The sequence below is a fragment of the Theropithecus gelada genome, chromosome X, assembly GCF_003255815.1.
Source record: "Theropithecus gelada isolate Dixy chromosome X, Tgel_1.0, whole genome shotgun sequence".
In the NCBI taxonomy this organism is placed as follows: Eukaryota; Metazoa; Chordata; class Mammalia; order Primates; family Cercopithecidae; genus Theropithecus; species Theropithecus gelada.
Window position 1 is genome coordinate 149,666,502 of NC_037689.1, and position 17,727 is coordinate 149,684,228.

A 17,727-nucleotide genomic window follows, 5' to 3' on the forward strand; every position below is an offset into this window, starting at 1 on the left:
AAGAAAGCACTCTTGTGCTTGCATGAGTGCTCTCTCTCTCTCTCTCCCCCCCCCTTTCTCCCTCTCTCTATGCACATATACAGATGAAAGGACAAGAATGAACATAGGCCGGGCGCGGTGGCTCAAGCCTGTAATCCCAGCACTTTGGGAGGCCGAGACGGGTGGATCACGAGGTCAGAAGATCGAGACCATCCTGGCAAACACGGTGAAACCCCGTCTCTACTAAAAAATACAAAAAACTAGCCGGGCGAGATGGCGGGCGCCTGTAGTCCCAGTTACTTGGGAGGCTGAGGCAGGAGAATGGCGTAAACCCGGGAGGCGGAGCTTGCAGTGAGCTGAGATCCGGCCACTGCACTCCAGCCCGGGCGACAGAGCGAGACTCCGTCTCACAAAAAAAAAAAAAAAAAAAAAAAGAATGAACATAATGAGAACGGGCCATCTACAAGCTGGGAATAATAAACCCACCCCTCCAGTCCTTTATCTGTAACTTTTAGTCTCCAAAACTGTGAAAAAAAATAGTTTCTGTTGCTTCAGCTAAATAATCCATGCCATTTTGTTATGGAAGCCAAAGCTGACTAAGACATAACCCCAGGTTGTAAAACTTTTCTTCTGCTTTCTCCTAGAAAAAAAGTATTTTTGACATTTAGGGCTACGATTCATTTTGAGTTACATTTTTGTATGGGGCAAGGTATGTGCAATGGTTAGTTTTATGTGTCAACTTTTCTAGGCTATAGTACTCAGTTGTGTGGTCAAACACTAGCCTAGCTGTTGCTGTGAAGGTATTTTGTACATGTGATCAACATTTACAATCAGTTGATTTTAAGTAAAGCATTTTACCTCCATAATGTGGGTGCGCCTCATCCAATCAGTTGAACGTCTTAAAAGACCGAGGTTTCCTGGAGAAGGAATTCTACCACAAGATTGGAACATCAAAACGCTGCATCGGTTTCTAGCCTGCTGGCCTGTCCTGCAGATTTTGAATTATCAGACCTCAGTCACCTGAGACAATTCCTTAAAATATCTTTCTTTCTCTCTCTCCCTTGATTGATAGATTCGATAGATAGATAGATAGATAGATAGATAGATAGATAGATAGATAGAGTGTGGACTGCAATTTAGTTTTGCATATGGATATCCAATTGTTTCAGATCAAATGGTCGAATACACTATCATTTCTCTCCTCTAATCTTCATTTGCATCTTTATCAATAATTAGTTGTCTATATATGCATATATATGTGGATCCATTCCTGGACTTTATTCTCTTCCATTGATACACTGCTATAATTATGACAATTCCACATTATACTGATCATTGTTAGTTTATAAGCCTTGAAATGAAGTAGGGTAACTCCCCCAACTTTGTTCTATTTTTTAAAGTTTTCTTGGCTATTCTAGGGCCTTTACACTTCTATATGAATGTTAGAGTCAGCCTCTCAATTTATGTTTAAACAATTCTGGAATTTTGATTTTTATTGCATTGAATCTATCAAAAACTTTGAGGGCAAGTGACATCTTAATATTCAGTCTTTTGACTCATGAATAAAGTTTATGTCTCTGCTTACTTAGATCCTCATTAAATTTATCTCCCTAATGTTTTATAGTTTTCAATTGATCGATCTGATACATCTTCTGTCATATTTATCCACTTAATATTTATTGTCTAATGCTATTTTAAATTGCGTTGGTTTTGTCTCAATTGCCAGTTGCTCACTGCTAGTATAAAACCACAAGTATAATGATCTATATCTAGCGACATTGCTAAACTCTTATTAGTTTTAGAAGCTTTTTTTAGATAGATAGAATTGTCTCTGTATACTCTTATTTTCTGCAGATAAAGACAGTTTTATTTGTCCCTTTCCAATATGAAGGCCTTTTAAAAAAAACCTATTACACTGGACAGAACCTCAGGCACATTGTTGAACTAGTCTCAACACTGCCCTGTTCCATGAACTCGTCAGTCTTAGGTTTTAGTTTCCTACATGCAAATATCCTGCATAATTTCTGGCATGAAAATCTGCCTCATTCACTCTACACTGTTAAAATCCATGCCTGGGTACTACATCTACTGAGATGAGCATGACCCCACAGTTGAAAGAAGACACATAAGATATCCAGTGGAACAAGCGTGTTCACTGGAGTTTGACAGCTTGAACGCCGTGATTTCAGACTGGGGAAAACTGAAACCCCAGGAGACTTCTAAAGATACTTTTCCATCGGTAATATGGAAAAGTTCCTTGGTAGTATGCAAGTGAGTGGTCCTCAAGATGCATAAGAGAAATTTTTAGGAGGGAAGTAGGATGATTCACATCTACACATATATTTAAACACAGTCAGATTACCTTGGAGAGATTTCTGGTAAGACATACAAAAACTAGATAATGGTGGGAGAACACAGAAGGAAGCACTGAAATGGGGTGACTTTGGGAAAAGGCTTAGAGGAATTACTCTCTCCCTGCCATGTGACCCACCCAAGTTGAACATGGGAGGAAAGGAGCACCGCTACTCAGTTTAGGAAAGTTCTTTAGGAGTGCTAAAGAAATGTCCCCTTTTTCTTCAATCAGAGCATCCTGGCTTTGTCATCAGACTCCCCTCTTCCCTCTCCCCATGCCCCTTCCCCTCTCCCACCCATGACAATGTCCTTGTGGTGCTTTGTGATGTCTAAGCCTCTCACCCCTCAGAGCCACCATTGGCTGGGCAGTGGCTTGCTGATCCATCAAAGCTCATGGATATGGCCTATTGTCACTGTGGAAGGGAGCGTATATATAAGGAGGCCAGGAGGTGTGGAGTAGACGATTGAGTGACACTGACATGGTGAAGATGACCAGGAAACCACAAATCTCCAGCCCAGGTGCCAAAGAACAACCACCTGACAACCCCAAAGAGGCAAGGAACAAGAAGGCCCCCTGTCAAACTAGGTCTAAGTCCTATCAATGTGAGAGAAGCTCCTCTTAGTTTTCCCCTTGACTGCTCCCTCCCAAGACTCCTACCTGTCCTCGCCTGGCACAACCCCACCCCAGCCTGTACCCCTTCTCCTGAAGCCCCTGTTCCCACCCCTCCTTCATCCTCTTCCCCAAAAGCAGTCCCCTTCTGTGATCTCCCTGTTGTCCTTTCAGGTTCCTAAGACCACCAGGAAGGGAAAAGGAAACCTTTTCAGGAATTCCAGGAAAACAAACAAAAAACAAAAAACCTCCCTGGGCAACCAGTAATTTCAGGGCAAGACCAGAGAACTCGGATTTACCTGAAAAGTTTCCAGAGGTCTAACCCCAAATAAATAGCCAACAGGGTCTACAGTACATTTTACACCCCACAGGGTACACCCGATGGTGATCAAAATAAAAAGAACCTGTTGTAAAATGATGTGTGTGTGTGTGTGTGTGTGTGTGTGTGTGTGTTCTAGGATGGTGGGGAGGGAGGAAGGAGGGAAGAGGTGGGAGTTTGGGAAGGGAGGAAGGTGGGATCCTCTTCAATTCCTTTAAATTCAACTTGCTCCTCTTTCTTTAGTTTCCTAGAGTGGAAGTTTTGGTTATTGATTTTAGATTTTATTTTCTAATATAAATATTTAAAATATGCTATACATTTTCCCCAAGGACTACTTTAGCTGAATCCCTCAAATTTTTGTACTTATATTTTTATTTTCATTCAACTTGATGTATATTCTAAAATTCTCCTAAGACTCCCTCTTTGATCCATAGGTTATTTAGGAGCATATTTTAAAATTTACAATATTTGAGCATTTTTCAGTTATCTTTGTATTTGATTTTGAGCTTAACTACCTTATGATCTTCAAGAAGCATCTTCAAGAATATGCTTTTTATTATTTCTAATATTTTCAATTTGTAAGATTTGTTTGATGGCCCAGAATACCATCTATCTTGGTAAATATTTTATGCACACTTGAGAGGAATGTTTATTCTGCTATAATTGGATACAATCTTTATTTGTTTGTTTGTTTAAAATTTTAATCAGGTAATCTATATCTTTCCTTGTTTCGTGCTTACTTTTTCTCTGAAATACTGAGAAACAATTCAGAGAGTTTTGACAAATACATAGTCCCATGAAACTATAACCACAGTGAAGGTGCAAAATATATTCATCATCCCCAAAAGTTTCTTCCTGTGCTTTTGCAGTAAAACTGTTCCTTCAGTAGAAGTGACTTGAAGTGAGCAGAAGTAAGCATCTGCCAACCATGAGCACTTTCCCTATTAACAAAGGCAGGTGGGCACAGAAAGTGGCAGTTGCTTTCACACACAGGCAGCATCGAGGAAGAAAATCAGATCAATAGTGTCATAGAAGGCCAGCTTGCTGACCTGGTCATAGGCTGTCCCTCCCTTTCTCGTGCAAGGCCTGCCCCCAAGTATGGCTCTACTTTCCTGGCCTCCTTAACTCAGATGAGTGACTCATACCACCTCACCATCTCCCCTACATCCCCCACAGACTGGATTAAGGGCCTTGTCACATAGTTTTGTTACCTCATATTTCCTCAGCATGTATTCAATAAATTTGCTGGATGAATGAATGAATGACTGTATGAATGAAATTATCAGGCATGGGAATTCGCTGATTCAAAGTGTGGAACCGGCCCCTGTGTGGGCCTCCTGCCTTCATAAAGAAACCCACAGTTCCCTTACCTGTGCTCACTTCAGTTCAGAATCCTTGTGGAAAATACCATGACAGGGTCACTGCAGATGACTTCTCCTCAGGCCCAAACAGTGTCTTAGAGGTGAGGATGCTCCCAGCAGGACGGTGCATGATGCTTTTTGCATTGGACCCCACATGTTCTGTCAGTTTAACAATGAAGGCTGCAATCTCCACAGGGTTTCCATCCAACTTGCCCATGTCCACACCTTTGGCCAGCCCTCTACCCCGGACAGTGTCTGGTGGCAACACGGGCCAGTGATTACACCCCAAGACACCTGTCCCCTTGTGTGCCAAGAGCTCAGAAGACACAGGAGGCCATATGAGTCAGGGATACCAGCTGGATTATTTTCAAGGCATGTCCACACAAACCCTTCATCTGCAGAGTCTGAGCTGATTAGTCCCAGGGCACTCTTCCTCCAATTTCCCCTCCATGCAGCCCCACTACCACCTTCCACTGATCATTGGCATTCCTGGTGAGTCTCAGCTGTTGATCATCAGTCAGCAACCCACACACATAGCCCAACCTCTATGGAGAGTCCCCAGGGGATAATTCACCAGCCCCAGTAGGCATAAAGACAGATCCCAGCCCTGGGATGCTGGCAAGGGTGCACAGGGCCACTGGAGTTGTCAAGAGAAGTAGCTCGCCCAGAATGATGCAGGGAGCCAGCCATATTCTTCCTGACAGAGGGAGGGGAATCTTGAAAGAGCATAAGGTGTCCAGCATGCCGCTAATGCATTCAGCCAACAGTCCTGCCCATTAAGATCACAGAGCCACATCCTGTTGACGATGATGGTGTCCAGATTTCCCAAGTCTATCCCTGTTTGTTGCCCTGTCCTCCTTCCCCACTTCCCACTTCTCTCCCTCAGGTCTCTGCCCCCACGGGGCTGAAATCTGGATTCAGAGCTGAGTGACAGCCTGCCTGGGGCTCTGTGGATTTGATTTCACATGTGGTCTCTCTCATGGACTCTGGTAATTGCTCTTCCCTGCATCCTCCTAACGCCCCTTGCCAGCCGAGGATGTCCTGTCTGCTCTCCTTCCCTGGCTCCTGACCAAATCCTTTGAAAGCAGAGGAGAAGTTGAATGGCCCTTTCAACGTAAATTTCTACATAAATGTGGCTTTGGGCACTGATATTTAGACATCCACTATAAGAGAGATTTCCCGGAATGGGGCAGAACACTCAGAGTACTTCTGCAGGGTGTAGGCACGCTCCGTGTCACAGGGAGAACAGGCGATTCTGGGCTTCTCTACTGTGTTCTGGGCACAGCCTTTAGCAGAGACCACAGTGACAAGCTATGCAGCAGGCCAGGTTCCAGATTTTCACAGGAGGGAACACTGGGGACAACCAGGGAAAGGGTGCTGTAATGTGGGGAAGTGCTGGCTCTGAACAGAAGTGCCAGCTCCTGGGTAGAGTCAGCTCTCAAGGAACCCTGGGGATTGACACAGGAGGTCCCTGGATTAATAAGGTCCACAGGCTGCCCTGAAATGGTGTTTGATTCTCATTGTCACCTTCTCTAGGCCTACTACTGATACTTTGGACTCAGAGTTCCTATTTTTGTCACCTGAAAGATATAGTACAGTGCTGAGAAGAGAAATGAAGTATTATTCAGGAGGTCGGCCTCAAGCTGGGAGGATTGGGAACAGCATGGGCTCTACAGAAATTCAGACCAGCAGTCTGGTTTCAGCCCTGTTACTTACTAGCCATGTGATTCTGGGAAATGCCCAAGCCCTGTGAGCCTTGGGTTCTTTATCTGTGAAGCAGGTGTGATAAGCCCTGTCCAATAGGACTACTGGAGTATGAGCAATATAAGTGAAGCACCTGGCTTAGGGCCTGGCATATTTAGAAGTTTAATGAATGGCAGATGGCTGTTATTTCTAATATTATTTGACCTCAAATCCCACCACAGTCTACTCAGCATTTTTTGTTGTAATTATTATCCAGTACATCTCAGAATATGCAGCTCAACGGGACATGGAATCCCAAATCAGTCACAAATGTTGCTTCATAAATAAAACTCTGTAAATTTTCCCTCTTAAGAGGATGTATTTTCAAAATTTCATGTGCAGGAGTTTCTCCCTGCTGGATGCTGCTCAAAGCTCATGGAATATGAGTCAAGTATCAACTCCTTCCCTCTCTCCAAGGTTCTTTTCCATCCAAATCATGATTTTCATTCATTTCGTCACCAAATTCTAGCCCTTGCTTAGTGTTGTACAAATTACATAAAAAATGACCCAATTAAAATGTTTCTCTAATGGAGTCAGCTAACTTCTAGGCATCAATTCACAGGCTTATTTATTATGAGATCCTTATCTCTCAGGAGACCCTTGCATAAGATGAGCATCTATCACCTAGTTATTGTGCTATGTTCAACTGCACTGAGACAAGAGTGCAGAACACCTTCCATTCCTGCCCCAGGTGGACTCTTCTCCGTTCATCCACCACCCAAAAGGAACTGCTCAGAGCAGTTTTACATCCCAGGATTTTCTCTCTCAACTATGTGAGGCTCTGACCCTGGCACCACCCAGCTTCTTTGGATTCATCTTCACCAGAAGGAACTGCAGTTTCTCAAAGCCCCAAAAGTCCTGGCTCAGGAGATGTACGTGACCACTGTCACCTACAGCCCAATATTCTCATCCCTGTCTTACTTTTCCTCTAGGTCTTAGAGGATATCTCACCACCTTATTACTTGACTGCAGCCCCTAGACTCTACCACCCTATGGGTAAAGGTGGTTCTGACTTAACATTTCCACTACAGACCCAGGGCCTTCCAAAGACCAGATGCTCAGTGGATGTTTGGGGAAAAAAATGAACCAGTGAGCAAAGGTTTCATCTATTACAGTTTAATTTCGACTTAACAAAGATCCAGGGATATATCTTCTAACTTTGCAGGACAATAAAATAAAAATAATAAACAAATAAACACTTAACATTATTTTCTCTATTTTACTATTTTTTATATGTCCAAGAAAATTACTATTCTAGTTCCATGTTATTTTATTATAGATTACAAATAAGATCGAAGGGTTCCCAATTTGTTTTACAGAATAGCAAAACTCTTTCTTAAACTGGATAAACAGAAATAAATGTGTGACCTTAGATTCTGAAGCTCATAAACTCTCTAGTAAAAGTAACAACATTTTAAAATACCAAGAAGAGGCTGGGTGCAGTGGCTTACACCTGTTATCCCAGCATTTTGGGAGGCTGAGGCGGGCGAATTACCTGAGGTCAGGAGTTCGAGACCAGCCTGGCCAACATGGTGAAACCTCATCTCTACTAAAAAATACAAAAAGTAGCCAGGTATGGTGGCACGCACCTGTAATCCCAGCTACTCAGGAGACTGAGGCAGGAGAATCGCTTGAACCCAGGACCCAGGAGGCGGAAGTTGCAGTGAGCTTAGACTGCCCCGGCACTCCTGCCGGGGCAATAGAGTGAGACTCTGTTAAAAAAAAAAAAAAAAAAGAAAAAAAAGAAGAAGGAGAGAGAAGAGAGAAGAGAGAAGAGAAGAGAAGAGAAGAGAAGAGAAGAGAAGAGAAGAGAAGAGAAGAGAGAAGAGAAGGAGGAAGAGGAAGCGGAAGAAGAAGAAATACCAAGAAGAAAAGAAAAGAAGTTCTCAAGTTATCCAAAGAGAACAGTAAGACAAAGATGTTATGCACTGTATTTTCCTCAGCCTCAGCCTGGCCCTCCACTACATACTTCATTGATTTCTCTTGTCATTTGTTTTCGTAAATTTAAAAAAAAAAAAAAAAAAAACTGACATGCAATTGTAGATATTTATGAGGTAAAATTTGATGTTCTGATTCATGTATATGTATATAATGATCAAATCAGGTAGTGTATCCATCACCTCATGCATTTATCACTTCTTTGTGGTGACAATATTGAAAAGCCTTCCTTTTAGCTATTTTGTAATATACAATATCTTAATGTTAACTATAGTCATCCTACTGCGCAACAGAACACTAGAATTTATTCCTCCTGTTTAAATGTAATTTTCCATGTTGGCTAACTGCTTCCAAGCCCCTCTTCTCCTTCCTCTCCCCAATCTCTGGTAACTACTGTTCTACTCTCTACTTCCACGATATCAACTTTTTTTTTTTTTAATTCCACATATGAGTGAGATCATGTGGTATTTGATGTGCCTTTTAAAACACAGTGAAGAATCTGTCTTACTTTATTCAGGGTAGGAGAAGCTGCCTGTAGTACTAGAACTTGCACTGGCCATGGCAGTAGTATCATCTGTGGTGGCAATCCTAGCCTGGGCTCTCTCTTCCTCATCTTTCAAAGCCTCCTCATACCACAGTGGGAAGGATCTGGGATCACTCCCATTTACCTTGGCCAAAAATTTCAGGAGACTCATCTTCCTAATTTCAGCATGGGCCCTTGGACCCCACAGGAACTCATACCGTGCAGGATCACTGCCAGGCACCTGCCGGTATTCCAGGTAGTTTTCCTGCACCCAATCTTGGGTGAGCAGCTTCCTGGGCTCCCCATAAATGAAGTGCTCCATCCCATCATACAGTCCCATCATATTCAGTGCTTCCCAGATGACCTCCTCAGGGGTGCAGTAGCCCTCTATGAAGATTATGCTTAGGATAAGTATGAGAATGCCAGTCTTGGGCATGCTCTGGACATCACTCAGCATCCCATCATAGGTGAGGCCCAGGGAGGTGACAAGGACAAAGGAGTGGCCAGTGGGGTCCAATTCCTTTACATCAATGCCAAAGACCAGCAGCATGCACTCGGAGGCTTCACTGAACATCACGGGGAAGTGTTCTTCATAATTTTTTATGACACTCTCCAGTATTTCTGCCTTTGTGATCGGCTCCTTCGTTTGATACTTGGAGAGCAGGAACTCCACCAAATCAGTCACCTTTTCATCTATCTCACTTCTGGGTAAAGACTCATTGTCTGGCAGGGCCTGTAGGGTGCTTGGACTCTCCTCCTTTTGGCTGCCGAAGCCCTCATCAGATTGGTCTAATGGAAGGGAGGCAATGACTGAGGGAAAGGAGCAGGCTATCTGAGCACTCTGGGGAGGATTTGGTGTCCCTTCATCAGCAGAAACCTCTTCTGGGGTGCTTGGTATTAGAGGATAGCAGGAGGAGGAGGAGGAGGAGGAGGAAGAGGAGGAGGAAGGAAAAGAGGATGGAAAAGAGGAGCTGGTGGAAGTGGATGATGAAGCATCCTCCTCCACAGCTGGGGGAGCCTGTGCACCCTCGAGGCCCTGTGTCTCACTTTGGGATTGAAGGTCTTCTTCAGGCATGCAGCGCTGACGCTTTGGAGCTCGAGGCATGATGACTCTGATCAGGGTAGCAGGTGGGAGAGTGGGCAGGAGTTGAGCGATGGGGACCCACAGGCCTGGGGAGAGAGGGAGGGTGTAAGTGGCCACAGCTGAGAACCACACTCTGGAGGTTCTAACAAAGGCCAACTTACAGGTCTTCTCTTTCAGTGCTGCTCTGTGGTGTCCCACAGCTCTTGACCTCTTGGTCTCCCTGTCCCCTGATAACCTGAGGAAGGAAGTGAGAGATGGCTCCCTCAGGATGCAGCCAGCAGAGGCCAAGGCTCCAGGACTGACAGTAGGGTAGCTGGAGCTGATGCAGTGGGGTCCACTTTGTCCTGGAGCAGGTGGGGCCCTTGGTACACATTCAGGGCATGCACCTCACCTTGACTCCTGGCACTGTCTGGGACCTCTCTGCTCTGTGACCTGAAAACACCGCCTTAGACCAAGGCCTCACCTCACAGTCTCTGGAGCTCCTGGAAGAGGAACTGAGGGACCCTCAGAGTTCAGGCTGCAAGCACAGCCCCAGCCTCCCAGTGTTGTCAGGAGGGTGGGCTGGACTCTGTGAGTTCCGCACTACTCTGGGGTGGGTAGTCCCCTCTGTGCTCACACAGGGGCTCTCACCTTTCTCCTGGAGAAGCCTGGACCCTGCCCCTTTGCTGGTCTAAGAAACTCTCAGATCAAAAGTTTACATCCTAATACAAAATAGAAGACATGAGGGGACCCACATCTGGTCACAACTGCGGAGGTCCTCCTAGAAAAGACAGCAAAAGGTGGCCATATTCAGCTGGGTCCATGTGTCCTGGGGTTAGGAGCCTGCTTGGTCTTCATCTTGATGCCTGATAGGACCTGGGACCCTCCCTTTGTTGACCTGAGGCCACTTCCTTAAACCAAGGTCCTATCTCCAGGAGACATGGAAAGAGGAAGTGAGGGGAGTCCATCTACCCACAGTTCCCTGTGAATTCCCATGGCTGACGGAGGGGCAGGGTGGGGCTGAGTCCTGTGCGTTTGGAGAATGGTGTCCCCTCAGTACTCACCTTGACTCCTGGCAGGGTCTGGGACCCTCCCTCTGCTGACCCGAGTGCAGCTCCCTTAGACCAACACCTCCCCCTCCCAGAGACCAGTGATCCTTGTATAAGACAGGGTGCCTCAGCAGACTGCCCTGACTAGGTTCTCCAGAGTGACAGTAGGGTCATGGCAGATTTCTGTGGGGCCCCTATCTGTGTTATGGGCTGGGGATATCCTCAAATTTCCCTCAGGTTCCTTACCTGGACTCTTGTCAGATCCTGTGACTCACTGTGTCTGTAGAAAAGAGGGGCTCCCTGTGTTGACTTCAGTCACCCTCTGAGAGCAAGGTTCTCACCTCCCTGAGATTCCAAAACAAAAATAAGAAGGAGTCACATCCTGTCACCCCTGTGGGGTGTCCAGGGCAGATATCTCCCCTTTACAACAAGACTCCATTTCCCTGAGGGTTCCTCAACTTCCTGCCTGTGGCAAAATTGAGCTTGCCACTTAGTGTCAATCCTGATCAGGTCCCCTCAGAGCTAAGAATAGGGGACAGCCAGACTCTGTGGTATCCCTTCTTTCTGGGCTGCAGGTACCTCCAGTCCTCACTAAGGGGCACACCTTGGGTCCTGCAGATTCTGGAACTCCTCCTTCTGTTGACCAAGTGTGGAACCTTGTGATAACTTCTCAGCAACCCTCAGACCAAGGTCCTCATCACCCTGAGACCCGGGAGGCAGAAATGGAGGAGGGGCACCACACGTTGACACCTGCATGGGATTCCCAAAGCTGACAGAAGGAGGAGATTTGGCGGGGGGTAGGGGAGAGGGGAGGGCGACGGGATGGAGACTTTCTTTATTTGGGTGTCCTCCCAAATAAATTCAGATTTACTCCCGACAGGGCCCAGCCCTTTCCCTCCTGCTGAACCGTGTATGAGTCTTGTACGCCAAGGCTACCATCTCCCTGGGATCCCCGGTGAGAAAGTGGGGGCCACTTCCCTTCCTCAGAGTCCTGCCTGAGGTTCCAGAGCTGATAGGAGGGACAGATTTCCTAGTTCTGAGATGCGGGGATCTGCTGAGTCCTCCCTCAGGGCTCTGGGACTCCTCCCTCTGATGACCTGAGGCTTCATTCCTCAGACTGTAGCCCTCTCCTCATTGACACCCCAAAGGCACAGCAAAGACACATCACATGGGCCACCGTGCTTGAAACTGCCCAGGGCTGAGGTCCCCACTGATCTGGACTCCAAGGTCCCTTGAGTCCTCTCTCTTCTTCCTCCCCTTGGCTCTTGGCAGGGTTGCTCTCCTCTACCCCGCCCCCCCGCCGCTGACCTGAGTCACCGTCCCTTGGATTCCAGAGGCCAAGTGAGGAGACATCTCAGTCTGAGACAGGAGTGGGGTGGGCACCCTGTCCTGGGATCCCTTCATGACTCCCTCATTTCCCAGCAGGGTCTGGGCCCACCCTCTGCTCCCCTGAAGCCACATTCTTGGAACCAATATCCCTTTCCCTCCGTCAGCCCCAGATACCGACGTCAGAATTTGCATTCCTGGTCGCCATGACCGGGGCTTCCCAGGGCTGATATCAGGGGCAGAGCCCTCTCTAAGCGTCCTGACTTTGATGCTGGCAGAACCTAGGGGTGGCTCCCAGCCCTGCCCTGGTCACACCAAGCTCTGACTCCCAGAGTCCCCTGCGGCTTAAGCGGCGAGAGAGAGTGGGGGCGGGGGTGGGGAGTGACAACCCAGCCTGAGAAGTCTGCCCTCAGGTGGTCCAGAGCTGGCAGCAGAGGCGGCGCTGAATTATTTAGGGCTTTCTCTCTGGGTTGGGGGCGTCCTCAGTCCTCCCTCAGCCTCTCACCTTGCCTCCTCACAGAGCCCGGGCCCGCTCTCTTCAGCCGATCTCAAGTCTGTCCCTCAGAACGAGAACCTCGCTTCTCTCTGATCCCTGAGGCGTAAGTTAGTGGCGTCACATCCGGCCCCCGGGGCTTCCCTGGGTTGACAGCAGGGGCAGAGTGGATTCTGCCGGAGTTGGGGTGGGAGTTGGGGTGGGAGTGGGGGTGGGAGTGGGGGTGGGAGTCCGGGTGGGGTGGGGAGGGGGTGATAATGGGGTTGGGGCAGGGTTGGTGGTGAAGATGAGTGTGGGGAGGGGCGTGGAGGTGGGGACTGGGATGGGGATCGTGGGACTGTGGGTCGTGGTGGGGGTGTGGATGGGGTTTTTCAGTCTCGACTTTGGTGCCTGGAAAAGCCTGGACCCCTGTTTTGCGCTGAGGATGTCTGCCCCCCTTACACCATGTCTCTTGACTCGGAGTCTTCCTAGGTGACAGTGAGGGGAGGGTTGTGTTCGGGGTGACAATATTACCAGGGTCTTCCAGGGCTGACAGGAGAGGCTTGCTGGATTCTGTGGCCCCTTTGTGTGGGGTAGGTGGACCCTCGGTCCTCACTCAGGGGGGTCTTCCTCCTGGCTCTTGTCTCTTTGATGAAGTGATGGGTGGGAGAGGCTCTGTTTCTGTCACCTCTGATCATTTGCCCAGCTGCACCCCTTGCAAAGCATGGGTGGGGGTCCCAGGCCAGATGGTCACTGGGGAGCTGCAACACCCGTGATTGTAATGACCTCTGGGAGAAGACACACACCTTCCTAAGGGGGCTCTTCCCAAGCCAAAAGTAGACTTGGCAAACTTTTTGTCCTAAAGTGTATATTTTCTACAAGAAAAAGGCTGAGCATGGGGGTGTGGGGAGGTCCTGCTGTTTTGAGTTTAGCTGACTTTTTATAGTCCAATGCAGTGATGTCTGGCTTTTTAACCCTCATTCCTAGTAAAAATATATATTTTAAATATCTGCCAAGTGTATTTATATATATATATAAAATGTATATATACACATATATATAAATTTACATATATATAAAAAACATTTCATGAAAGAATACCTACCTTATTCTATGTGGTTCACTGTTTATTCTATTTCTAGTCCATTCTTTATATTCCAATAATTTCTCAAAAAGACCAGTCGTCACTAAGGTGGCTTCAGGTGGTTAGCAGAACAGACTCCAGAGTCATATTCCCTCAATCAACCCCATCTTTCCTGCTGTCCTGATATCACTCCAGAGCTACGGCATCGTGGTGTGAAGTGCTGCCTCAGATTGTGCAATAAAGCAGGTCCAGAAGTTCAAATATTTCCTCCTATTCATCCTCTTATTTGCCGTCTATGCAGGCTACAGACCTCCTCAAATGCACTGTTGTCCTCCCCTCCCCCTACTCCAAACACAAGGTCCAGTTCAACATTCTGCAGTCTCCTTAGGATTCTATCATGTTTTGCTGTGTAGAATTTGTTGAGTGTTGATAATGGTTTTTCCCTTCTCCCCTCCAGGATTGATTCTGGAGTGTAAGTCAGCAATATGAACTTGATGCTCATTTTGGACTAAAGGTAAGGCACTAATTCTGTAAATAATTTAAGGAAAATTCACACCTTTAAAATATTCTGTTCTCCATTAATAGATATGGTATAATGCTTTATTTATTTGGGACTTCTTCCACCTGAATCTATCAGCAAACTTTTACAGTTGCCTCCATTAAGATCCTGCTCATTTTTGTTAGGATTATTTTTAAGGTAATTTTAGGAGTTTTTTGCTGTTTTTAATGGGATATTTTCTACTGTATGTTCTATTTATTTACTATTTTTGTATGACCAGTGTCTTGATTTTGCTATAATGAGCTTCCATAAAACATTTTTCTTCTGAAGCCTTTTATTCATTTAAATATTTCACATGCCTATTCCTTTGAATATTCTTAAAAGATAACATTGCCTCCAAATATCTCTTTTCAAAATTCATGTATCTTATTTATTTTGATACCCATAGCTCTGGCTATGTGTTTCAGTGCAGTTTTGAACAATAGAGAAGATAGCGTACATTTTTGTCTTGTTCCTGGCTTTCATGGAAATTTTTGTAACATTTCGCATTTAAGTGTGTTTGCTATAGATTTTAAATAACGCAAGTTCTATTCTAGTGTTAGTTTACTTTTTTCTTTACTTTTTTTTTTAACCATTATCTTGTGTTAAACTTCTTTGAAATGCTTTTTATGTAGCCATTGACATAATCAAGTGTTTTTTCTCCTCTAATTTGTTTACGGGGAATTACCATTAAAAGCATTTTCTAATGTTAAATCATAATTTTTATTCCTTGGACAGAGCTTGTTTGTTCAGTTAATATACTGCTATGTTGAATATGCTATTAAATTATTTAGAATATTTGCTGCTATGTGAGAGAGCTTGGCTCAAGCATTCTTTTCACTGGTTGTTCTCATCTGGTATTTGAATCAAAGAGTGCTGGCCTGGCAAAACGATTTGAATAATTACCTACCTTTTTGTATGCTTTGGAAGAGTTTACATAAGATGGTAATTTGTTTCTCCATGATCATTTGGTATAACTGGCCTCCCAAACTGCCTTATTCTGGAACATTTGGCAGTGGCTTGAGTTTTGAATACTGTACAGTTTCAGTTTGTATTGTTTGATTAAACCTGTAAGTGATCAATTTCACTTAGGATTTCAAATTTAATGGCATGATATTTACAATAAAAAGCTTTTACTATAGATATTCTCAACATACACAACATTAAAGAGAATAGTATAATGAACCAATGTACCAGACTCTTAGCATCAACAATTTTCAATACATTGTCCAATCTGGTTCTAATTTTACTCTTACCTACTTCCATCTCTTGCTACTGTAATGATTTGAGGCATATCCCAGATGTTGTGTCATTTTGTTTCTAATTATTTCGTATGCTTTTATAAAAGATAAGAACTCTTTTGTGAAACATGAATCCAGTGTAAATGTATTTCCTAACAATTTAAATGAGTAATCATCAAATGCCCAGATAATGTCCATATTTACCTAGCAGACACATACTTTAAAAATTAGTTTCTTTGAATCAGTGTTCAAATATGATCTAATCATTGTAATTGTTGAATATGTCACTTAGTGCTTTTTAATCTGTAATTTCTCCAACTATTAATCTTTTTTCCTTGCATCTTAAAACAAGACAAAACAAAAAAACAAAAGAAATAAACAGGTCTTGTGTTTTGTCTAGTTTCCCGTAGTATGGATTTTGCTGAATGCAGCACTTGTGATGTCCCTTAAGAAGTTTTTCAGACCTTACTTTCTGACACTATGAAATGCTCCAGGCTCATTTTATATACAGTTTTCCCTCAGTGTCCCTGGGGGATTGGTTTCAGGAACTTCCATAGTATCAGAACATCTCATGTACCCCATAAAAATATACACTTACTTTGTACTCAAAAAACTTTTTTTAAAAGGACCTCCCATGAACACCAAAATTTGTAGATGCTTAATCTCTTATACAAAATGGTATAATATTTGCATATAACCTGTGCACATCCTTTAATATACTTTAAATTATCTCTAGATTACTTATAATACCTAATATGATGTAAATGCAATGTAAAATAGTTGTTACTCTATTGTTTAGGGCATAAGGACAAGAAAATAAAAGTCTGTACATGTTATGAACAGATCCAGTTTTTTGGCATATTTTTGATCTTCGGATTTTTAAATCCATGGATGTGGAATCCACAGAGCAACTGTATTTCATGCCCCAGTCTCAGAATCAGTCATTTCTCCAAGGAGCCCTAATTATTTTTACTAGTTGATGGTTTTAGAAACTCACATCTTAGTGCTAGGTGTGCTTGCTGCTACTGGGGAAGTTGTTACTTATAGGCTTTCTCAGTTCACAGAGCAATGAAATATATATGTATATCTACACACACCTATAAATATTTGCATATGTAACCATCTGTAACTATATTAAACTGAACATGACTTTATGCTGATGTCTCCAACTCTAATCCATTACAACAAAGATTATTCTAACCTCCTCCCCTTGCTTACCTGTAACTTCCCATTCCAACAATGAGAAACTCATCTCCTGTCATCTGTCAGTTCATTCAGTTAATTATTCAATTCCAATATACATGTATAATGTTTTCAGAATTATTAATCTGGACTCCCGTGGGAAACAACTTTACTAACTATAGTACAGCACTTACATACAGTTCCTTTTGATCTTAGCTTTACAAGATTCATTTCCAAGTTACTTAAGGCAGCAAATTCCTGTCATGCCCTTCAGTGAGATTGTTTCATACATTTTTTTCATGTTTCATACATTTTTAATACAGTTAGAATGCTTTGCTGTATTCTACATTTCATCTTGGAATGTTTTGATCTCTTAAATTATTTCCTTAATTTTCATACATCAAGATTCACTCTTTGTGCTATAAAGTTTTGTGATTTTTGACACATACTATCATGTATGAACTATTGCAGTATCATAAAAATAATTTCACTGCCCTAATGAATCTCCTGTGCTTAACCTTTTTAGACTTTTCTACACATGTTTATTGTTTCTATAATTTTTTCCCTTTCCAAAATGTCATGTAAATAGAGTCATACGCTCTGTAGCCTCTTCCAACTGGCTACTTTCATGTAGCAATATGCACTTAATATTTTCTGATGTATTTGCATGTCTTATAGGTCATTCTTTTTATTTATGAATAACATGTCATTGTAAGGCTGTGTCACAGTGTGTTTATCTATTCATCCATTAAAAGACATATCCCAGTTTGGGGTGATTACCAAATAAGCATCTATAAACATTTATGTATGGGGATTTGAGTGAACATATGTTCTCAAATCAGTTAGGAAAATACCCAGGAGCGTGCTTGCTGAATCTAAGGTGAGACTATGTTCAGTGTTTTTAAGAAGGTGACAAGCTATCTTCAAAAGGAAATCTTCTATTTCCT

At 43.9% G+C, this 17,727-nt stretch overlaps 1 protein-coding gene across 3 annotated transcripts; it reads right to left on the reverse strand.

The window, feature by feature from the left end:
• Positions 1-8,740: 8,740 nt before the first annotated feature.
• On the reverse strand, positions 8,741-12,872 carry MAGEA10 (MAGE family member A10). Of its 3 annotated transcripts, none has more exons than XM_025372923.1 (5): positions 12,769-12,834; positions 11,184-11,282; positions 10,373-10,391; positions 10,071-10,144; positions 8,741-9,995 (listed from the first exon to the last, which is right to left on the reverse strand). In XM_025372923.1, the coding sequence occupies exon 5, from the start codon at positions 9,928-9,930 to the stop codon at positions 8,812-8,814; it is 1,119 nt and encodes a 372-aa protein (XP_025228708.1). In that variant the 5' UTR covers positions 9,931-9,995; positions 10,071-10,144; positions 10,373-10,391; positions 11,184-11,282; positions 12,769-12,834; the 3' UTR covers positions 8,741-8,811. The 3 variants fall into 3 exon arrangements, with proteins under 3 accessions (XP_025228708.1, XP_025228709.1, XP_025228707.1); XM_025372924.1 differs by having other exon boundaries at positions 10,301-10,391; positions 12,769-12,810; XM_025372922.1 differs by lacking the exon at positions 10,373-10,391 and having other exon boundaries at positions 12,769-12,872.
• Positions 12,873-17,727: the final 4,855 nt, after the last annotated feature.